We start from the raw sequence: 24,134 nt of genomic DNA, 5'->3' as shown, positions 1-24,134 counted from the left end.
GGATTCAACCATTGTATAGCAATTCAATGTTTTGCCAATGTCAGACCCAGTATAAGAAACTTTCTACTGAGTTTTTTTACCAGAAGGGGAAGCAATAAGGCCTAGAAGTACCTGTCATGTTTCCAGTGGCATAGTCCATCCGAGCCTCTATTAAGGTTGCCCATCACTTGTGTCCAGTAGGGGGGAGAGGGCAGTTCAGTCCCAAGCCATGTGCACACAGTCCGCTTTTGGGGTCTGGCATCGAGGACACCTATTGGAGTGTGTGGCATAAATGATACTTAATGTAGTGGGAGAAAGGTAGGTTTGATGAATAAAGTTATATTGTGTACGTTTGAATCTTGCATTAGTGCTTGCGGTGCGGGCTTCCTTATTTATGTGTTCCCAATCATTATCTGTCAGCGTGTCTAGTTGCAACTCCTCTCATCTGGCTTGGCTCCAAAGAGGCTGCAGCAGAAGATCATCTCGTAATGCCTGATATAGGTGTATAATTAAGCGTCAATCCCAGCCATGCCCTGTAGTGTGGTGAGAGTAATGGAGCTAGGTGGGGCATCGAGAAATGTGGGCCATATCTTGCAAGCTGTGGCCGAATGTTTGTGGTATTGTAAAAATTGTCCTGGACCCAAAGCAAATTTCCAACACTGTAGCGACATGGATTCCTCCACTCTGGTGAATGGTTGTAGTATCCAAATGGGGAGGTCTGTGGCAATTGGGGCCTTTTGGATTACCATCTTGACCGTTTCCTCCCATATCCCAGCCACTTGACGTATTACGTAGGGTGTGTCAGGAGGACATTTTGAGCCAGTCATCAGCAATGTAGGGAGTGTTGTGTCCCCGTAAGAGCCCTCGAAGATTTGTCTCCCATGAGCTTTTATCAGCTAACCATTAGATGACAAGCTGAATATGTGCGGCCATGTAGTAAAATTATAGGTTTGGGGTCCCAATCCCACCACGGGACCAAGGTCTTTTTAGTGTAGAGAGGCTCACACGTTTATCACCCCACAATAAATCAGTGAATATACTATCAATTAGTTGGAAGTAGTGGCAGGGGGTCACAAAAAAAGTGCGCTAGAGGATATACGGGCAGCAGGGGGAGTAAGATCATTTTAGCTATTGCCATTTTCTCATAAGCGAGAGAGGGAAGCCTCTCCAGTGATATCTTAAGTCCTGTAATTACTCTTCCAGTGTTTAAGTTCAGAAGTCCTGGTTCTGTGGGGGCAAGGTATATCCTTAAATATCCAACATCTCAAGTTTTCCAGGATATTCCACTGGAGGGCAAATCATTGATATCGACTCCCAATAAGGAGGCCAAAGGGTATAAGCTAAACTTGAAATGGGTGACTCGCAACCCAGAAATCTTGCCAAACTCTTGCATCTTCTGTATGAGCAATAGGGCAGACACCGGAGATAGACCACGGCATCATCGGCGTAAAAGGACACCACATGAGTAGTCCCTCCTATGGTAATCCCCCATGAGTGTAGTGTTTGGTGCAGTCGTGTAGCCAAGGGTTCCATCACCAATGCGAAAAGAAGTATTTAGAGGGGGCATCCCTGCCTGGTGCCCCTGTTCAAATTAACTAGATCGGAAACTATCCCTTCAGTGCGCACTCGGGCACATGGACCCACATACAATAATTGGATCCACAGAATAAAGTTGGGGCCCAGCCCAACCTTGCCATGGACTTGCCATAAATACATCCAGTTTAAAGAATCAAAGGCTTGTTGATGTCTAAGAAAGCCTGTTCACCGTCTAGGTGTTAGGAGGCATTATATACATATGTGGGAAAGCCGTCTCAGGTTGTGTAATTTACTACTCCCAGGAATAAACTCAGATTGGCCCAAGTGTATGAGGGACGGGAGATATGGACGAAGACGACCGTCGAGGACACTCCTTAGTATCTTAACATCAACATTTAAGAGAAAAATGGGTCTGTATACTGAGGCCACAGTAGGGTCCTTGCCTGGTTTGATATCATCACTATCATGGCTTCCTGGAGTGTAGGAAGAAGGGCCCCTCTCTGGAGGGCATCCTCAAAGACCTCCAATAACCTACCTACTAGGATATCTGAGTATTTGAGGTAGAACACAACTGGGAGATTGTCTTTCCAGGGAGTTTTTGCAGTTTTTATTTTACGGAGAGCTGTGAGAAGTTCTTCTCATGTGAGTGGATTATCTAAGTTCATACTATCCTCTGAAGAAAGGCTAGGGTTTGAGATGGCGAGGGGATATCCTAATATGTTATTGAGCTGAGGTTGCCCATGGCTGGCATACATATCACTCAAATAAGAGAAAAATACTTCATTAATGTTTTTTTGTGTACAAATAGGATGTCCCGTATTAGTGTGTAGAGTCAGGATTGGGGCTCTAGAAAGTTCCTGTTTGGTCAATCAGGCAAGCATTGCACCCGTTTTGTTTCCTTTTGCGTGGAGTCTCTGGCAGTATGCTGTAAAGGTGTATTTTTCTAGTCGATGCCAGTCATCTACCAGGGCTTTGCCTATGTCGCGTCAGTCTTCCAGGCGCTCTGGGTGGGAAGAGAGGTCCCTCTCAATATCGTGGAGGGTCTGTTCATGCAGTGTGATGTCTCTCTCAAGTTGTTTTCTAACCTCGTAAGTTGTTTTGAGGCATACCCATTGTATCACAGATTTCATTATGTCCCAATCAGTCGCCCTGCTGAACGAGGTACCCCAGTTCTTCAGGAAATAATGGGCCAAGGTGTCTTCGACTGCAATTGCAGTCTACCCTCCAACCGCCCAAATTCAAACAGGATGGGGGAATGATCCGACAAATATCGAAGTAAATAAGAAATATGTAAAACCCAGGGTGCCATGGAGTCGGACATAAGGCATAGTGCAATCTACTATGTGTGCCCGTGGCTGGGGTACAACAGGAGAATTGATAAGTGTCAGGGTTGCAGGGATGCCAGAGGTCACACAGGTGTAATTCTATGGGATCATGAATTGCTTCATTCATGTAAGGTTCAGTGTGTTGTGGGGGATTGCGGTCTTTTTTGCCCTCTAAAATACAATTGTGGTCCCCTGCCATGATCACATCTGCCACTAGATACGGAGTGGCGGCTTGGGCCACAATGGTATAAACGTCCGGGGAGTTAGTGTTGGGGGCGTAGGTATTAATAAAGCAAACCTCTCTTCCATCCAGAGTGCCATATAATATTACGTAGCGTCCCTCGGGGACTAGGATATGATGTTGAGGGAACACCAAGGGCCACCCAGATTAGAACCCCTCAGGCATAGCTGGAGAAGGATGTAACATGAGTTTGTCCTCTCCAGAGTGTGCAGAAGATCTGAGGTAGTTTATGTGCCAGTTTATCCTTGTGAACTATGTTCACAAGAGGGTTGATGAGGCCAGGTTTCGTTTTCCCTGCTTTGCAGATAGTATCTGCTCAGCTGCAAGTGTTAACGGAAAATTAATTGGTGAGAGAAAGGATAAAAAAATCATGACTAGAGCATTGTGTTTAGGGCTCTTGCTTCTTTTTTATGACACTATGGTTAAAGCCCACAATAAGTACAAAGCTTAAGTAGTACAACATAAAGGGCACTGTACGAATCCTTAGTGGCTGGCAGGTCAGTATGGAAGATGCTCAAGAGCATGGGATGGCAGGCATTTACATATGGTAAGTCAACCTCAGTTACACGTGTGATAGTGATAGTTCTGCGGGAGATAGTGCACAATGATGGGAAATCTGTCCAGCATCTGTGAAGCCAAAGAAGTCCTTTCATAAGAAGAAAGGTGCTGCTAGGGAAAAGAGCATGTTAGAGAAGGCTGTATATACTCCAAAGCTCATATCATAGACTAAAAGTATTAAAATTGTGTAGCAAGTGTTAGGTTTTATACTTTTATCTGTTTAGCCATTTTCCTCACCTTGTTTATCTTCTTCTTCATCAGATCCTTCTACATCTTGGATAAGAATTCTTCTTCCTTTTCCATGAGTGACATTCTCAGAACTTTTCAGTTTTTGTTCTACTTCGGACAGAAGTTTCTGAAATGTTAACAAGATGAATACAGGACACATAGGGTCAAAATCTTTAAGTAGACATTGATATGAACAACTAGACCTAATCACATGTGGCCAATTTATATCAAGCCTATCCACATGACCAAGTAATCATTCACTGTATATAGTGACAAAAGGCAACATGAGAAGATTCACAATAATAAGACATGGTATCACGCACAAGCCCTGCTTTCCTTAGCCTCCTCCATGATAGGCCATAAATCATTAATGGATTACTTTGTAAGAAACTGAATTAGCCTGGTGCCAAAATGAGAACAAACTTGACACAAGACATAAGCAAAAAAAGTATGGATCCTAACAATTAGCTTTGAAGACTTACAGTAGAAGGACCTACCCAGAAAATCAGAATTTTCTGCACATGCTGAAAGCCTCAATATTACTGAAAATTGGTACTGGCATTCAGTGCTTCAAGCACTTAAACCCCTCAATCTTCTGATCCCTAGCTTGGAACAAACATTTGTAGGTCACTGAAAGTGAACAAAGAAATATGGTTTCCTATACATGGAACATTAAAAAAGCATGGGTTAAGGAAGGTGCGAAGATATTACCTTCTTGTCAGTCTTCATTGTCCATGTTCTGTGTACATGGCCAATGAGCCTCCCATGAGATCACTGCCCACAAATATCTAGCCGCAAAAAAACACTTACCCATTTTCAAAATAAGTCTTTCCTCCTCTGTATCCTAACTACACCATTAAACTGCCTACAATACTGTCTTCTCACAACCACTTTCGCTTGTGTCTCTTGTGGAGACAATTACACAAACAAAGTATGTGTTTCGTTTTTGAAAATACAAAAATACATTTTTCAAAAGAATTGCTTTATGAAAACACTGTTAAGGACAGCATGTCCTGCTATAGCTGGACTTTACTTTCTTTGGGAACGCGATACAGCTGCATGCTTTGCTACAGCGGATGCGCAGTGAAAGTAGAGACTATATCCTGCTCTAACCAATCACGCTTTTCTCAATATAGCCTTGTTTCTTGCTCTCGAACGGACTTAAGTGCCACAACAGAGCACTGTGTTGCTGTGCTTAGGTGGTATTGCTGGGGAAAAGGGAATAAAGATAGCATTGTGGTACTCTGTAGTTAGAAGGGGGGCTCGCACAGACACACTCACACGCACAGACACACACACACACACAAAAGTTTAAAGTGGGATTTTAGTTAGGTGAAAATATCAGTTTAACGTAGAATTTTAAACTAACAAACACTGAATTTCACTTCACCGGTTATAGTTATTTTAAGTAACTACAACTCACAGGGTCCCCTAAGCATAATGTTGTCATCACTGATGTTATTGATGTTACAGAACATATCATAAGTGATGTAATAAGCAGTGTTATGTTTGAACTAGCATTTTCACCTAACTATAACATCACTTTTACCTTTGTTTTTTTGTGTGTTTTTTTACAATGACGTTCTGAGGTTTCTTTTAACGCAAAGTAAGCTATTATTACCATACCTAAGTATAACATCACTTTAACCTTTGTTTTTATCAGTTTTTTTTTATTTTTTTTACGTAAAATAATATTTTATTACCATATATAACTATGCCAACCCCTTGTGGCACATCCTACGGTCAGGCCCTGAACCCAATCTACTGCAGACAGGCACCCTCGCCTTGCAAGCCATGCTGATGCGAGCACCTCCACCTTCTTGGGTGGTGCTGCCCAAGTGAAGGCCGTGCCTCCATTGAGGACAGCATCCTCCACAGGGAGAAGGGAGTTATGCTTCAGCTCCCTTTTCTCTGCCACCCAGTCGCAGGGGAAATCAAAGAAGAAGTGAGAGTCATGGAGCAGCATAAGCATGCCTGGGAACATAAGCACATACTTTAGTTTCATTGCCTGCAACTTCTGTTTGACTTTATCAAAGACTCTGCTCTGTTTTTGAAACAGGCGGTTGTAATCGGGAAACATCATAACAGCAGACTGAAATGACAGGCTTTCCATTACTCTTGCACCCTTTAAAATTGCGGCTCTGTCTGTATAGTTCAAGACTTTAGCCTGCCAAGGGGTGGGTAGATGAGGGAGGAAGAGCCTGGTGGGAGGTGCTGTGTTAGCTTGCTGTGGGCCCTTTCCAGGTGAAAGGAAGGCAACAATTAGCTCAGTGACAGCAAAGAGGTAAACCAGGCTTCCAGAAACCTTTCAGTAGATAGGGTCTCCGTTTCCTCAGGGAAGCCAACTACAATTAGGCTATTGTTCCACAGCCTGTTCTCAGCATCTTCAGCTCATTCTGAATGTTGTGCTGAGGCGTGACAGAGTAGATTTTACTTTTGTGACTACATCTTTCAGTTCATTATGTGGCCTTCTGTTTTAGGGATCCTGGCATTACATTACGCAGTAGTGCAACATTTGTTCCTACCTCCCCTATGCTGGTTTTGAGAGCTGCATGGAAGGCATGTATTGCTTGCACTATGGGGTCAGTACCTGATGGCTTTATTGGCTGTTGATTCAGAGGAACCTCATTGGCTAGTTTGGGTAGTTCGGATGGTTGGAATGTAAATGTCTATTTTGTTTTTCTCTTGTGAGGAAGCAGGTAAGTATCTCCCCATAGCTAAAGTGAAGATGGGTACTGCTCATCCAGGCAGCGAGTACGGTGTCTCCCCATGTTCAACGGATACAACGCCTCATTGACAGACAGGAACCCCAGGGGGACTGATGGGAGGCTAAGCTGCATCCAAAGCTTCAGGAGTGGCAAAATGTAATGTGCATGAAGGGCTTCAGGTGTGCTTCTGTAGCTGGATCGCCATGCCGCAGGTCTAAGCCAGCAATTTGTCAGCAAGTGAGGCCTGGAATGATGGACTTGAGTGGGGAAAAGATTAACCTAGTATGCCACAGGTTCGAAGGCTGCATGCCACCCCAGCAACTGCGGTTCACTGTGCATTGACCCCAGCGAGGTGGGATTCCTCTGTCGGAATCTCAGCAGTTCCGTTGGTGCAGGTGGTGACGAGACATTATGTTCATGGACTACTTCTGAGGCCTGCCACAGTCTCCTGCCACAACATCCCAGTCATGTGGAGTGGGCTGGCAGCAGGGGGACCCCACACTTTGTAGATACAGGCCCGGATTTAAAAATGAGGCCTCAAGCAAACCTTCCCTCCTGTATTAAGGGTTCCTGGGCATTGGGGGAGGTCCTGCTGGTCTGCCAGCAACAGGATGTAGCAAGATAGATAGAGGAAGATTCTGGAGTGGTTTAGGAAGCAACCATCATATTCTTTATTCAATGCCCCCTCTGCTGGAACTGTTGAAATCTGTAGAAGACCCTGAAATATTTGTATTGCATCTGTCAGGACCTCAGAAGTTGGCAGCAGAGGTCCTGAGGAAGCTTCTCCAATCTGCAGAACTATATTCAGTATGTTCACTTTGACTTCCATAGAAGGAAGCTTTAACTCCAGTACCTCTGCTGTACATCATATGATCACAGCAAAGTAACCACTCTACTCCACTAATGGGCTGGAGGGGGTTGGAGTGGAACCAATGGTGTCCAGGGGCATGTCCAACCTACTGGCTTCCTGTAAATCTATATAAAAGTTGCCATTATCATAGTGTGGATGTAAATCACCCCATAATCTCCAAAAGCTGTCTGACTCTGGTCAGAATCAAAAAGTTGTTGGAGCGCTGAAGGGTGGCTGCGAGGTAGAGGCATTTTCTCAGAATCAAATTGTACAGGGATCAGGTGCGCCTTGGCAGATTCGGGATACGACCTTGGTCGAGGCCAAGACAACTTCGGTCTGAAGCTGAACACTTTTATTGTTACTGAATCCTCCTCCTATGCCGGTGACGCGACTGGCGTCTGCAAAGAAGGGACTCCTATGGATTTTGGTGCATCAGTTTAAGTCACCATCAAAGCCAGTGCTGAACCCAAGATGGGATAGGGAGGCACAGAAGGTGCACAGTTCGGACCAGTCAGCGGTACCCTGACTGGAGGCCTCTGCGGATCCTTGGGCCTGAAGGCCTGAATCTGTAGCGATGGCACCAATGGCCAAGGAATCTTAGACTGCAGCTTCAGAGTAGGCTCCTCCGTGAGGGGCTGGGAACCAGGCCAAGAGGCACACCCTAATGTCCTTGCAACTTCCCTGGCAGAGAGTGGCGGGACTGGAACGAATTTTGCTAAGGTTTATGTGCTTTCGCTTTATCTTTGACTTGTCAGAAAACTTGGAAAGTGAAGGTAATCTGTCACAGGAATGGCCCCAAGAGTGTAAGTGAGACCACACCATTGACTACGAACGAAGATCAGGACTTGTACCATTTCTTACTGTGTTCAGCGATGTGCATCTTTGCTGCTTGTCCTGGACCGCCTTTGAATTATTAGGGCACATTCTTTACATGATTTGAAGTTGTGTCCTGAATCCAAGCACCAGAAGCATATCTCAAGTGGGTCTGTCACAGGCATATGCTTACTACAGTCCCAACAAGGCTTAAACCCTGTCGTTTTAGAAGGGAACATGTTGCCTGTTTGTTAGAGAAAAAACACTCATGAACCGATGAGAAAAAAGTGAGAGCGCGCTGCTGGTCTGCATTCGAAGGCACAAAAAGAAAGGAACCAACCTTAACACATAGAAGCAGCACTTGTATGAGGTTCTTTTCATCACTTCTGTGGTGGACATTTGGGGAGTAGGACAAACTCCTAAAGGTAAATATTGGAAGCAGGTTGGTAACAGATCAGATTAAAACAAGGCTGTGTGCTTACCCCTCTCTTGTTTTTATTATATACAGATGACCTCTTGATAAATTGCTTTTTAGGCTTTACTCCTTTTGGACTCCAGAGAAAATGATTCAAACAATGTGTTACATCATTGTGTTTTCTAGTAATTATGAGGTAAAAATAATCAATGACTTGATATTTCTGAGACCAACTACCCATCACAGTTAACAAATGTCGATTCTGGTGTCCTTTTTCGATCAACTTTGTCATGGGAAAATTATGAACGTAAATAGATTGTAACTGATTTTATCTCTCAAGCATAGGAAAGCAGAGTCCGGATGCTATGAAATTATTGTATGAATAAAAGAATCCGGTTGTTTTATTACATTACCTACAGTGCCTATTGAGAAATGTAGTGGAAAGGCGTCAAAGCTGCAGAAGGAATCTTCCCTTGATGTTAATCATAATTTATCAGTGAAAGCAAACCATCTTGACCCGAGAATGCCAATTGTCAGATCAAGGGATGCACTTGGATTGTTAGATCTTAGTCACATTGTACAACGCAGATCTGTATACTTTACGGCAGCTTATTTATCTCGACTTATCTCTAATTGTTAACTTTAGTTTAACAGATCAGTAACAAATGCCCTTTCTTGCTTGAACTTCTCTAAAGCCACAATAGATCTATGGGGGTCCAGCAGGTCAAATAATAATTCTATTCTATTTTAAAAGAGCTACAGCACAAATTAGTTGAGAAAATTATCTACTGAACTATGCAAATAATAGGACACCGTGCTTGATCTATGACACCGCTAAAATTATGGCTATGAAAGCATACTTAGGTCACATTAGCTCCTAGAGTATGTCCGTTCCAATTCAGTTTTTAAAATAGAGGCCTCTTCGTTAGCAATTAATCTAAGAGCAGAGACTGACGCGTCTAAATGGGACCAACACTGTCCGTTTTGTAGTTACACAATATACTACATGTGTTGTCATTATCAAATTAAGGTATGGACCTATGAGATTCACCAATCCAATTTTTCAGAAACATGGAATTCGCTCTTTCAAAGGTGCTTTCTTATTTTAATCTAATGCACATTTAGTACTTATCATTTTGACGTTTAAGAATACATATGAATCATTAAATGTAGGTTTTACTCCTGTGGAAGTATGTGTTTATTGAGCAAAATCACATATCAGCACTGATTACTTTCCAGTAGGCTAGAGAGAAAACAATGGTGCTGTCACTTTTACCTCTGACTCTTCTAAAAATATTGCAAAAGGAATAGGGTCACGCAGGTGAAAAATGTACAACAATTATCCATTGGACGAGAAAGCTAAAATGTATTAATTCCACTTTATTCAACTGCAAGCACTAATTTCACTTGTCTCTTAGGGTGGAAGGTAAAGATGAACATGAGAAAAAGAACATTTGGCAAAAATTACAAGCCTAAGTGAAACAAACATTGAGACGCTTAGAAAGGACCACTTTGGATATTAATATTGTATAAATTGGATTAAAGGAGAGTACATGTGATGAATGTTGTAGTCATTTTCAACCAGGGAGTCCTAGCTTGAGAGTAGATAAATTCATGCAGGTCCTATGAGTGCTATACACATGCCAGTACTCCATAGTAGTGAGAATACTAGCCAAGAATACTACAGAGGGCCAAGTTACTTATAGGTTCTCAACTAGTCAGCCAGAGCACACAACAGAAGGTTTTGCTTTGGAAGTTGTCTTACTGCTTCAAATTGAACAGTAAGTCACATATACGTGATGCATAAAATGCAACCACGCACAAATTGTGTCATCATTTATTCTACCCTTGTTAATGTGTTCACATAAGCTGCCCCTTTTGCACACTGCCACACAAATATTCAGAGAGTGACAGAAGATAATCTTGCATTCAGTTGTGTAGTGTTACCTGTGCTATTGCATTATCTGGCTCCTCCTGTAGCACTCTGTTAAGATCTTCTGCTGCTCGCTGGCAGTTGTTCAGGTGATTGTTTACAGTCGCCCGGCGCAAGAGTCCTAAAAACAAAAAACAGCCATTGTGGAACATTAATATTGCAATCTCTGCAGGGGAACAGATAATTAACAGCAACAGTGCAAGAGATTAGTGGGTGCTAATAGGCTATACAATTGTATAACAGAATTATTCACAAAGTACCTCCAAATATGAATTAGCAGATTGTAGATCATGACCAGGCTGGTCAACATGGCGGGCCGCCAGCTAGGGAGTGTCTGCCTTGAGGCCTTATGCCTTTACAATCCTATCGAGAGAGGAACAGGCCAGCGCAGCTGAGGAAATGCTGTTCCACTGCCCCTTGATCTACAAGCACCTAATGCTAGTCCTGATGCTGTCCCAGCTGCCCATATCAATAGGCTGCAGAGCAGAAGTTAGAAAGATGTTTAAGTGAAGCATCCATGGCGACTCCTGAAGGCATCAACTCTGAGATGGCTATGGGATGCCAGAGTTGAGCAGAGCCACATTGCCTGTGACCAACTAGGGTTACCACCCAACTGGTTTTCTAGCAGCACCGCATGTATTTTGAGCAAGGTATTTCTCTGGTCATGACCCAGGACTACATGCACCATTGATGTAATGAAGAAATGAACACAGGCAAAAGATACCAGGGCAGCAAAGTTGAAAACATACGCACAATTGGGGAACTTGGCCCACAAAGGAGTACTAGGCTGTGCTGAATGAGGTGAGGTGGCCATCCACTCTACAGTACTGGGCTTCCATCTCATCAACTGGATATTCAGCAACATACAGTTTTCGCCCATTGCATGGCACCCAAGGCAAGAGGGAAGTTGGTCTCTGGTGCCCTTTAATATGGGGTCCCTGTTTTTTAAGTCACTCCAGGTCTGCTGTGTCCCCAAGCATGCTGCATCACTTCCTGCAGCGGATGGATACCGGCAGAGAGGAGAGCTGGTGCACCTGTATGTGGTGCAGTGAATATCTCCCAAAATCCTTAACTGCTATGTAGGTGGGCTGCTTCTGGCGGTAATGTACACCCCATCCCCGACTACTCACTGCTGCAATGAGGGGCAGAGCCCAAACACAAAAACTTCTAGGACTTTAGCTTGGACAAAAGTAATCTTGGGGAGGCTCTTCCGGCAGACAGTGCCGGCCACCAGCTCCAAGTCCTTCCACACCACCCACCTGCACATGCATCCATCGCCAATCGGACTTTGGCAGATGGTGAAATTGGGTGAGTTTTATGGAGACTTGACTAGTGAAAGGCTGTCTTAGGGGTTTCTGGTGCCCCAGGTTGGTGCAGTGTTGCAGCTATCAATACAACCAGAAGGAGAAACAACATATCAAAATAACTGACACAAGATGATGGGAATATACAGCAATCCTTACTTAAAAGACTGATAAAAGAGGGGACAGGATTGAGAAAACAATCCATAAAGGCAAAGGCAGGGGAGGCCACAGAATGAGGTGGACTGGGGACACTGAACACCTTCTGAAGAGGTGGCAACTAACATGATTTTGGTTACCCCCCTATCACTGAGAACATTGCAAAAGAGAAGGGAGTTGCCCCTAGCAACATACTAAAATCATCAAATGCAACGCCAATGCACATGTCAATCCCTTCACTCCCAAACCTCATTATCAATCTTAACGCAGAGGACTGAAGCAGCAACTATAACTGCAGATGTTACCCTTCAATTTATCCAAACTATGCAGTCATCACTGGAGAATAAGATTAGAGAAGAGGCCATGGATCTTTTTCTACTTTTCAGGACCTCCTTAATGGTAGACCAAGTAACCGCAACAGAGCGTCAGATCTCAGATGCAATACATGCTTCTTACCCTCAAAACTACAGTGATGTGTCTAGCAGACTCAACCAAACACATGGAAGGCCAAGTAGAGTATGCGGAGGTGTGTATGCTCTGTGAAAATCAATCCATGAAGAGACTGAAGGCAATGCAGAGCAATTCTTTCAGTCCTCACTCTTGTGTTTGGTCCTGACAGATGAATTATCTTTGTGCTTCATCACTGAACAAGCCCACCAGGCCCTGTCGACAAGGCTCCACCCCTGTTCACCACCCAGAGCCACCAAGGCCCTTCACCTGAAGACTTTTTAACTACATGAACTGAGACAATATATTCTGGGTGCCCATCAGAATAGCGAGGTCTTCTTTGAGTCAACAAGAGTGATGCTTATCCCTAATTACACAATGCAAGTCCAGGACAAGGGGACATTTTTTATTGCTGTTAAACCAAAACTGGGGATCAAGTTGAACCTCAAACTACACAGCCAGCTATCAAACACAGACTGGTCATTCTGATGTGCACAGCCTGGAGCCCTTTCACACCCAACAGCTGGCTGAGGATATTACATTTCCAATTCCTTTACCAAATTTATTGCACACTAATTGGACTGAAGAAGTGTGGGTTTAGAGAGGATGCAAGGTGCCATAGGTGTAAGGCTCCAAATGTAGAATTCTTACATCTGGCTGGGCTATGCCCTCTGATCAATAAATACTCATAGGTAATTACTGAAACAGTGTCTAAAATGGTGGGTTACAGTGTTTTGTTGGACCCCCTAAGTAGCTCTGCTGGATTATGTTAGGGATTTTCCTGCAGAGAAACAGAAAAGGCAAGTGACTAAACACTGGGGCATAGCCGCGCAACTATTCAAGGTTGACGGCTTAAGGACCTTATATATTTGAATAAACAACCTGAAATGCATGTGGAGATAATTCCACAGTGTTTCCATCCCAGGGAAATTTGGGGTCCCCTTAAAGATGATCTCTTAAACCCAAGACCCACATCATAGACTAGCGCTTAAAGACTAAACTGGGTCCAGGGATGTGACTTCTGTGAAAGATATCAGCGAAAGGATGCATGTGCAATACTCATATCATTTGGTTACATAATGTATACTAAAACTGTTGTGTTTGGGTGGGAAATGTGCACTTGTTTTTAAAATTCCTACTCCTACTCCTATAAGTCCAATATGATGTATAGAAACAACTCAATGTACTCCATGGTGAACATGCCAAGTATGTAATGCATTTCTTTCTTTTAAATGTTTACATTAGAAAACATCTGGGTGATGCAACTTGACTACAAACTATTGCTCCCCATTCAACTCAGGCTGATCCTCCGAGGAAAATCTAATTTCTTTGTCCCACCAGAGACAGAATGAAACTTGGTCAAGGAGCAACAACTCATTAGCAGCCAGCCTCATGACAGGTAACAACCGAGACAGAATTGAGTGCGAAAAGGAAACATGCACCAAGCCTTGAAAGGAGTTTTGACCCAACAGAGTGCTGAACAAATTGGATTGTCCCCTAATGTAAGAAAGGGTCTAGTCTCCAATCAAAATCACTTAACAACTGACAGGGCTGATGCCAGTGAAGAACTAGTTAATTACCTTTGGGAGATTCTATCTAGCTGCAGGTTCCTCACCGTTTGAATATTCTCTAGGCATCAGACTGGATCCAGAAACCATTCAGCAGTACCTTCTGTGCACCCATAGATAGAGCTATGCAGCTCCACACTGATGCCATTTTGCTCTGGAAATCATGTGTGGGGCCTATATAGGCATCACTCCTGCCCACTGATGCTAGTTGCTTTCGACTGTCCCTGCCCCCAGACAAAAGCAGTACCTATTCCGAGGTAGGTCTGTGAATGGACTCAAGCCAGAAAGTCCCCAAAGCCCTTCTAGGTGAACCAGACCGTCCAGACAATAGTGTTTCGGCCCTGGTAGAATGAGCATGTAGTCATTACGAAGGCTGCTTTTTAGCCAGTGTATATTAGATTTTAATGCAGAGCACAATCCAGGGGGAAATGGTTCTCTTCTGCCTTGCCTTTTTTGGTTCCGGCGAACCCTACAAAGAGTTGATCATCCACCTGGAGTTTTTTTATACAATCTATGTAGATTCTCAGTAGTCCAAGCTAAGGAATCTATTGTCCTCCTTAGAGAGGAGAGCAAAACGTAAAACACCAGAAAGGTGATTTTTGACCGACATGGAACAGCATAACAAACTTGGGCAAAAAAGATGCCTCTACCCATTAAAAAAAACGAAACCCCCCAAAATAATTTGCCTGCAAAGAAATTGGTATACAGTTGGATAACACAGAGCTTAAAGCTCACTCACACGCTGTTCTGATGTTATGGCACTGAGCAACACAGTCTTAAGGGTGAGGAGTCATAATGAACAACTGTGAAGTAACTCAAATGGAGTATGCATCAAGAAAGTGAGGGCCGGGAGCTTGCCGCCAACAAAGATGGCTGTGCTCTGAGCGAGCTCCAGTGCCGCCGGGGTGAATAGACCCCCAAAATCTGGCATCATCCTGTGAATGTCGGGGCACAAGGCAAGCCCTGATCCCGAGACCCTGGAAACACCAGCCCAGCTGTGGACGAGGCGAATTGAGGGCTGAGGACGGCATAACCAGAGCCGACCGATGGCCCACAAAATGGTGGACGGAGCAAGGCAGCCTGACAGCTGCACTGGAGGGGAGCGCCGGTCGTAACCGCAGTGAAGAGCCTTAAGCGGAAGGGCCCTCATCGGTGCCTCCTGCCATTCCTGGGAGGTGGTAGGACAGCCCCGGGGATCTCTGGGGAATCCCATCGGCTAGGGAGACAACCACACGCAGAAGCTGAGAAACCAGCGGAACAGAGCGCAGATCCGACAGAGGGGACAGCGGTGCAGTGAATGCCACCCCTCACATCTTGACCCCGTGGACACCCTCAGAGAGTGCAGAGGGGGGAAACCACAGAGTGACAGCCAGGGCACATGGAGCGGGGCGCAGGATGCCGGGAGCCATCGGGCAAAGTAAGTAAAATAAGGAAGGCCCCGGGGGAACAAAAGAAGACACACGCGGTGAGCCTGTAAGGAAGAACCCAAGTCTGGCGCCCATGCAGCCAAGAAAGGAAAGCAAATAGTGGAAAGCGTGAGCTGGAGGTGGCAACATTTTAAGAGGTTTATCAGTGAGGCAACTCAAGGAGGACAGCACGGAGGCAAGCAGCTTCGACGTCTGCCCACACAAAGTGTGGAATAGAAGGCAGAGACCATGGTTAAAGGCCGCACTCCCAAGAAGCTACAAACAGCCTGGATAGGTACACAGTAAGGGAGATGGTGGAGTGCTCATCCCAAGGAGGGGGAGGCGGGTCCTCCTGTGAAGTCCTGAGCCCGGGAGGGGAGCCCTAGCTGAGCACAATCAAGGCAGCCATACAGGACCTTCGGGTCTCCACTGCCCCCTTGGAACCGAAGCTGGACGCAGTTCAGATCGATGTCACTCTCCTCAGAGCGGATATGAGCAAGATCTCTGCGAAAGTAGCAGTCGCAGAAACCCACATAGATGGTTTACTGGCTACAACAAAAAAATTGGAGGAGCAGGTCCGGTCACTCACCAAAAAGAGTTAGTAATGGAAGCCAGACTGGAAGACCAGGAGGGAAGATCCAGGAGGAACAATGTGAGGGTGGTGGGTGTTCCGGAGGGCATGGAAGGCCCAAGGAGGGTCCTATTCATGAAGGACTTGGTCCTAAACAAGCTCAAACCAAAACGCCTGTCTAACTTCTTTTCGGAGGAGAGGGCACACAGGATACCTGGCCCCCCCACCGAAATCAGGAAGGCCGCTGCACACAATAGTCGCCAGGATTCTTAACTATAGAGATAGGGATGCCATATTACAGGCGGCTAGAACCTTCGGGAACCTGAAGCAAGACAACGCTGTCATTCACTTCTTTCTTGATTTAACCCTCCAGGTACAGCACCAACAAAAGAGTTTTGAGTTAAAAGAGCGTTGAGGGCCAAGGAACTGAGATACATGATGCTATTCCCAGCTAAACTGAGAGTGGAAGCTGAGGGTAAGACTTGGTATTTTGGCACCCATGTAGAGGCATGGGACTGGCTGGAGGGCTGGAGACCAGGAAACAGGCAGGGAGATGGAAGGAGAGCTCGAGCCACCAGTGTAGTGGCAACAACACAACCCAGACCAAGAGGGAAAAATGGAAAGCGCCCAATGCAAGAGGAGGACTGAGAACATCCAGAATATGTACACATTGGGCTGACTGAATTCCCTCCCAGGGGGAGTTGATGAATAACGCTTAGGTTCGCTCCGCTACATAGCAACCAGGAGCACAACAATTAACCAAAACAAAGGGGGAAGACACTGGGCGCTTGCCCAAATAAGATCCATTGAGCGACACCATATAGGCGGCGGCACCCCCCCGGCAAAGTATGATTTGTTTAGGGTGACAGGTGCTCTGTAAGTTGGGTGGGTTGGCTGTTCTGAGCTCACGGAGCAGAGCAGCAGGGAGGGGGAGTTGGGGAAACAACTGTTTTCATGTGAGAAATTCAGGAATAGTTATGTTCTTAGATCCCTATTTTTGGGCAATTGGAGTTTACACAATACGTTCAAAAGGGATTGAGATCCCTGGCATGGTGCAGGAGGACACATCAGGAGGCAGGAGGGTCAGGCCCCTTTACAGAATCAACGCTGCATAATGAGTAGTCCAGTACACAACCTGACCATATGGTCCTGGAACGTAAATGGTCTGGGGAGCAGGATAAAGCGCACCTTAGTTTTACAGCACATAAAACGCCATACCCTGGGTATGGTGCTGCTCTAGGAAACACATCTCAGAGGCAACCACTACAAGGCCCTGGACAGATTTGGTTACACACATAAAGCACACACAGCGTACACCACAGACTCCAGGGGAGTGAGCATCGTTGTTAAGAAAACGCTACCCCTTATCATCCACCGGTTGTGGCGCAGTCATAGGGGCCGCAATGTGGCTCGAACAGGGACTTGGGAGGGTACCACGCTCAACCGGTGCTCAGTATATCTCCCCTCTCGACTGCAGGCGGCGACCCTTGCGGAAGTGGGGGATCTGCTGCTGAACCTATCCTCATGGATCCTTATCTTAGGTGGCAACCTCAATCTGACCATGAACACGGAGTTAGATAGATCCGGTACCTCAGGAGAGGGAGGGGGCTTGGGGACACTTTCCCAGTCTGCGGGGGCACTGGGCCTGACTGACCTCTGTAGGGAAAGGAACCCACATTCAAGACAATACACATACTTTTCGCCGGCCCATGGGTGTTTCTCTAGATTGGACTACCTTTTCACTCAGTGCGCTCATACCTACTGGTTCCGCAACGCGACTATCTACGGAAGATATCTCTGATCATGCCCCGGTCTGGGTCAAATTGATGGGCTCACAAAGGGACTACACATTGCCGGGCCGGATGGACGTTTGGGGCCTGAGGGACTCGGGGACCAAAGAGAGCCTGCGGGAGGGGGCAGCTCTTTACTTCACAGAGAATCAGGGCTCTGTACCGTCGGCGGGAACGTTGTGAGAGGCCTTCAAGACAGTTCTGAGGGGACAGGCACAGGCATTACTGGCAGTGGCAAAGAAGGAGACGCGGTTAGCATGCGCTGTCATAGAGAAAGACATAGTCAGCCTGGAAGCGGCAGTTCTGGCTTCAAATGATCCAGAAGATCAAGAGAAACTGAGACAGATGGAGCTGAGATCTTTGGCAGAGAATCAGGTCAGGCAGTATGCCATAGCGCTTCAGAGCTGGCTATACGATGTGGGCTACAAAGGCAGGCAAGCTACTCGCATGGCTGGAGCGGAGGGACAGAGAATGTGCATGGGTGCTAAGGGTAGAAAACTCAGAGCAGGCCACACAAACAACTGGGACAGCCATAACGGAGAACTTCACAGATTACTATGAAAACTTGTATGCCTCTAGGACAGATATGTCTGCCGAGGACTGCAAGGATTTCCTCAGAGATATCCAATTGCAGGAACTGCAGAAAGACGATAGAGACGCCCTGGAGGTCGAGATGATGGAGGAAGAGGTGACCCTGCGCTGCGAGACTTACAGAAGGGGAAGGTTGCGGGCCAGAATGTGATCGTAGTCGGACTGTATAAAGGAATGGCTACTGTAATTACCAGTCCATTACTGGAGACTGCCTACTAGCAGACCAAAGAGCAGCGACGATTACGGTGATCCAAAAAGAGGGGAGGCCTCAGAGGCATGCAGTTTATATATGCCGATATCTTTACTAAATATGGAGGCTAAGGTACTAGCCAAAGTGTTAGCCAATAGGTTGTGGGGAGTAATAGAATCCCTGGTACAGCCGGACAAGTCAGGCTTCATGCCGGATGGAAGCATGAAACTCAATCTTCGACGCCTGTTTGGTGTGCTGCACCGGACCACGAGGCCGGATGTGGACCAGGCAGCTGATGGCACTGGATGCCAAAATGGCGTTTTGAATCCCTGGAGTGGAACTATATGTTTGCAGTCCTGGGGCGACTGGGGTTCGGGCCGCAGTTTTGTACGTCGACCAAGCTGCTATACACCTCACCCATGGCATGGGTAAGGGTCAATGGAGTGGTGTTAGAACCACTGGCAGCACTGATGTGCCAGGATCCCTTGGTGAAGGGAGTCCAAGCTTTGGGAGGCTGGGAGGAAAGTATATCATTGTATGCGGATGATATTCTTTACGTCTCACGGCCCTCACTGATAATAGGCAGGCTCATGCAAATATTTAGAATATTTGGCAACCACTCTAGATATACTATAAATTGGTCAAAATCGGTGGTGTATCCGATTGCAGGAGAGAAGCCCAACCTCCCAAGGAATTGGCGGGCCCCAGTGGTGACGGAGGGCTTTCGCTACCTAGGAATATACGTAACCAGAGACCCCGGGGACTTTCTGAGGAAAAACCTGAACCCCCAACTGGAAAAACCTAAGGGGGATGTGACTCACTGGCACGAACTCACTCTGACCTTGATGGGGGAAGGCTTCTTTTATAACAGTGGTTCTCAACCTGTGGTCCGGGGATCCCTGGGGGTCCGCGAAGCCTTCTCAGGAGGAGCCTAGAAAATTAAAAAATATTAACAAATATTGACAAATTAGGTCCCCAACTTCTAGTAATGACTCAGGCGAGGGTCCCTGGATTCTCATGATGATTCACTGGGGGTCCCTGGGTTCCATTAATATTAAAGTGGGAGTCCACAGAAATTAAAAGGTTGGGAACCACTGCTTTATAAGATGATGAGCCTGCCGCGCCTCCTCTATTTCCTGCAAAACACTCCATACAGCATTCCACGTGAGGTATTTGGTGCGATAGACTCGGAGGTGGGAAGACAGTTGTGGGGGCAGGGGATGCCTAGGACTGATCTAACCAAACTACAGAGGAGTCTATACAAGGAAGGATTGGCGGTAGCAGACATTCAGAAATACTACTGGACATCACACCTTCTCTTTGTCAACGAGTGGGTGTTTGGGGACCAACAGGACCCGGCATGCAAGATGGAAAGACATCTGATGGGAAGGAGGGGACCCAAAGCCCTGCTACATGACACGCGACGGGAGCAAGCTCTACTCACCACACTAGGACAGTGATCCGGGTCTGGAAAGATGCAACTACACACTTGGGGTGGATGGGGAAACTCACTGACCTTACCCATTAGGGCCAGATTCAGGCTGGTACAACAAAAAATTCTGCACAGATTATATTACCTGCGTACTCTCCTATTTAAAATTGGCAGGGCAGGGAAGCCGGCAGGGCAGAGAATCTGCGCTGCCTAAGGAACTGCAACGAAGATGGCACATTTATACACATAATATGGGAATGTCCCCAAATAAGGGAATATTGGGCAGGAGTAGTCGGAGAAATGTCCCACATCACTTCACTTGAAATTCCATTGGATCCTAAGTGGCTAATCCTGGGAATTTCAGGGGAACATACCGGCCCAGATTAACAGAAATTTGGCAGAGGTTGGCAGCCGGAGTGGCTAAACATAACATTGCAAGAGCCTGGGGAGCGTGGTTATCCCTCAAATATTACACTGGCAACGTGATCTGGACTGGTGTCCGCAAATTGAGAAGGTTATATATGATGGCAGAGGCTACCCTAAGAAATTGGAAAAGGTATGGGGGGGGGGGGGGGCGGGCAACTACTCTGGCCTAGACCATGGCCCATAGAAGGGTAGTGGGGGTGGGCAACGAGGAAAGGAAAGCAATCTTTCGCCAAGACAGCGAGATGGACGTAAAAGCGCCATGAAGGGCTGGATGATAAATTAAATCATAATGTTCTAAGGTGCTACGTAACCTATGTATGTACCTTCTATGCATTAATGGATATGACAGTGTGGACCCTGTTTATGGTTTGAAAAACAACAAAAAGAATTTATTTAAAAAAAAGTGGGGGCCAATATATGACCCCACTGTAGCATGACGAAGAGAGGAGGAGGAAACAAAGGTTGCAACCCTTTCAAGAAAGACAATTGGAGACTTCATTAAAGAGGGCTGATCTGGCAATTGCAAAAAAGCTGAAAGGTACCCTTTATCTGTGCCTAGAGCAAGGCCTTGCTGGGCTAGGGAAAAAAGAAATAACAAAACGTCAGCTAACTTGAACTGGAGGTGGTCATTGTTGCATGTTCCTCGACAAAAACTGCCATACAATGCAGTTTTTGTCGAGGAACACCTGGCTGCCAAGATGACATCATCCACCGCCAGAGCAAGGTTGAAGTGGTTCAGTCGTTGTCACTCAATCTCCAAACATGAAGCAGGAGATTCCAAAGGCCCGGGGGCAGAACCCTGTCCTGCTACTGCAACAGCAGATCCTTTCAGAGCGTCCTAATTGGAGGACAGATGCTCAGGATCAGGAGTTCTGGATACCATACTCTGCATGCCCCATGTTGGGATGACTTGGGCCTAGTCGGTCCTAATCTTCTTGAGAAATGGGAGCAAGCGTGGTATTAGCAGAATTGTATACAGGAGTTCTGAGTGCCACTCAAGGTGGAACATGTCTCAGAACAAGAGAGAAACCTTGGAAACTGCAACGTGAAGTGTTGACATTGCACGTTCTCAATGATGGATACCAGATCAAGCCAAAGTTTTAGCAGTTGTGGAAGAGAGTTTGCACCACCTTCAGGTGTAACTACCACTTGTGATCTACTAGGTGCAGATGGCTAAGCCTTGGCATTCAACAATCCTGCCAGTGGTCCTTGGTGGTCCAGCCATTTCCAGAGGTGCAAGGCCTCCTGGCACAGGGTCTGTGACCCCATCCTGCACTGTTTGTTGCACTACCACATGCAGTGGTTTTGTCCATAAGCACCTGTACCAGCCTGTCTTTGATGGATGGAAGATGGGCTTTCAGCTCCAAGCGGCTGGCCCTCAGCTCCTGAGAGATTATATGGAGCCCGGTCTCTGCTGTAGACCAGATGCCTCTGATCTCCACCTCTCCCAGGTAGCCACCCCACTCCAGAAGTGACACATCAGCCACCAATGTCCGCTCAAGGTGAAGTAGGGAGGGGGTCTGCTGTGGATCCAATAGAAGTCCAGTAGCCACCACTGCAGGTCTTTTGCAGTCTTCTTCAAAATCTGAATGTGGCCGGAGAAGTCCGTATGATGTTGGGCCCTCTGAGACTTTAGGTCTCACTGGAGAGCCCCCAAATACCACCTGGCATGCTCGACCAGAAGGAGGCAGGAAGCCATCAATCCCAGCAGTCTCTGAGTCAACCTCACTGAAATTCAGTACCAAGAAAGAAGGAACTGGAAATGCTGGGTGCCATGCTGTGGTTGGATTGGCTGGTGGTATGGGGTTCCTCTGCTGAAGCTACAAAATGAACAAGTCTGGTGCAGTTGGCAAGGTTGGGCAGACAGGCATAGAGAGTGAGCCATGGCCCTGCTCTCCTTCAACCGCTTGAGAGCAGAGTCTGCTTTACCCCCGAACAGACAAGTCCCATCGAACTGCATGTCCAATAGGGACAACCAGATGTCACTTGAAAAACTGGCTGCCCACTGGCATGTGTGGCGGTGAATGGCAACAGCAGTGTTAATGGCCCACCCATTTGAATCAGTGGTGTCTAAGTCACAACAAATTTTAAACTTGGCCAAATCCCGACTGTCAAGGACAAGTCAGTGATCTTCAGGGACGCCAAGGAGGACTTGAGCGACTAATTCCAAAAAGGGCATTTGAGAAGCATTCCAAGAAAAAGCTGGCAGTTACTGAATGGACACTTGCACAACCAAAAGTTAGGGCAGGACGTTGGTCTCTATTTACCTGTTGCCTGGGAGGAAGGCTCTGCCCACACACCCAACAAGGTATCTGTTAGTGCCTTATTAAATGGCAGAAGAGGCTCAGCAGGTGTGTGCTCCATTGGTAGACTTCTGTTAGCACATTTGTTTTAATCTACAAGGTAGGGAGCTTGAAGTTAAGGATTTCAGCTGCCCTACGCATCGCCATGGCATAAGAGGGGAATTCCTCGGTGGCTGGGCCAAGGGGTGGGGGAAGGCCTAATTGAGGGGAGGTGTCAAGACCACTGGCCTCCTGCAAGTTGTCAAACCAATTGTCCTCATGATAGGACTGAGCAAACTCATCACCAGCGTCATAATCTTTGTGTGAGTCCATGCCGAAAAGGGAGTGTACGGTGTGCGTTTTCCCTTGTGGAGTCGGCAGGTAAATTAGGGAAAGCAGCGATGCAACAGTGGTCGGGCATGGCATTTGTCGAGGATGGACCAACACCACCTTTGAGTCCGAGAGTACTACTGAAATCTGCTAGTCCGGCATCAATGGATTTGGCGTCAAAGTTTCAGGGACTGTTGTGGACTGTGGTGCCAGAAGCAAGGACCGGAATTGGAGCAGAGGCATTGTGAGGGGCTTGTAGAGTCCGACTGGTGTAGAGGAAGAATCTGCCGGCAGTACTCCCAATGAAAGACCACTCAGCTCCTTGGACCCCGAAGGCATGCCAGAGAGACCCAGGAAAGGTATTAAGAGTTAGAGCATGGTCTCCCAGAATGATTTCTTCAATATTTGAAGGAGTGGTGAATGGCACCAGAATCTCAAATTGTGCTGGAAAGAAGTTGACAGACTCTGGAATCGAGATCGAGAGCCATGGTGCCACCCGTGTCTTCTCAGGTGAATGCGAGTGGTGAGAGGGGGCAAGTCCCACTTTGAATTCTTATGTTTTGTTTGTAACTTACCAGACGATTTAGGTCTCGACGAAGACTGTCTTCTGGGATGGCTTTGTCGACTTCTGAAGCAAGAATGGGACCGATATCTAATCTTCAACTTGGACTGGTCTTGTCATGGGGTTTTAAGCTTGGCGAAGTAGGGTTTCACCTGGCGGTCTCAGATGGTCCTGGATTCATCAGTGCGCATTTGTTGCAGGTCTTGAAGTTGTGGCTCGACCCCATGCACCACAGGCATATGTGATGGGATTCTGTCAAGTCATTTGTTTGCACCAGTCCCTATAGGGTTTAAAACCTGTTTTTGCGGTGACATTCGCTTGAACAGTGTGAATGTTTTTGACAAAATATCTGAGGTAAATGTCTCTGAGAAATTAGAGAGAGTTCTGAATCAGCATGTGGTGAATCTGATGTCAGCGCAGGAGTGGTACCTATACAAGCACCCATATAGGCCCTGCACATCGTTTCTGGAACAGAATAGCCTCAGTGAGGAGC

At 46.4% G+C, this 24,134-nt stretch overlaps 1 protein-coding gene across 1 annotated transcript in view; it reads right to left on the bottom strand.

Moving 5' to 3' along the window:
• SPAG1 (sperm associated antigen 1) overlaps positions 1-24,134 on the bottom strand; it is a 697,262-nt gene that overhangs the window by 338,522 nt on the left and 334,606 nt on the right. Inside the window, exons 9-10 of the mRNA XM_069220554.1 lie at positions 10,601-10,707; positions 3,877-3,994 (exon numbers count right to left, since the gene is read on the bottom strand). Of these exons, the coding sequence (XP_069076655.1) occupies positions 3,877-3,994; positions 10,601-10,707 (225 nt within the window). The remainder of the gene's footprint in view (positions 1-3,876; positions 3,995-10,600; positions 10,708-24,134) is intronic.

The sequence above is a fragment of the Pleurodeles waltl genome, chromosome 2_2 (genome assembly GCF_031143425.1).
Source record: "Pleurodeles waltl isolate 20211129_DDA chromosome 2_2, aPleWal1.hap1.20221129, whole genome shotgun sequence".
In the NCBI taxonomy this organism is placed as follows: domain Eukaryota; kingdom Metazoa; phylum Chordata; class Amphibia; order Caudata; family Salamandridae; genus Pleurodeles; species Pleurodeles waltl.
This window is presented reverse-complemented; position numbering and strand designations above follow the sequence as displayed.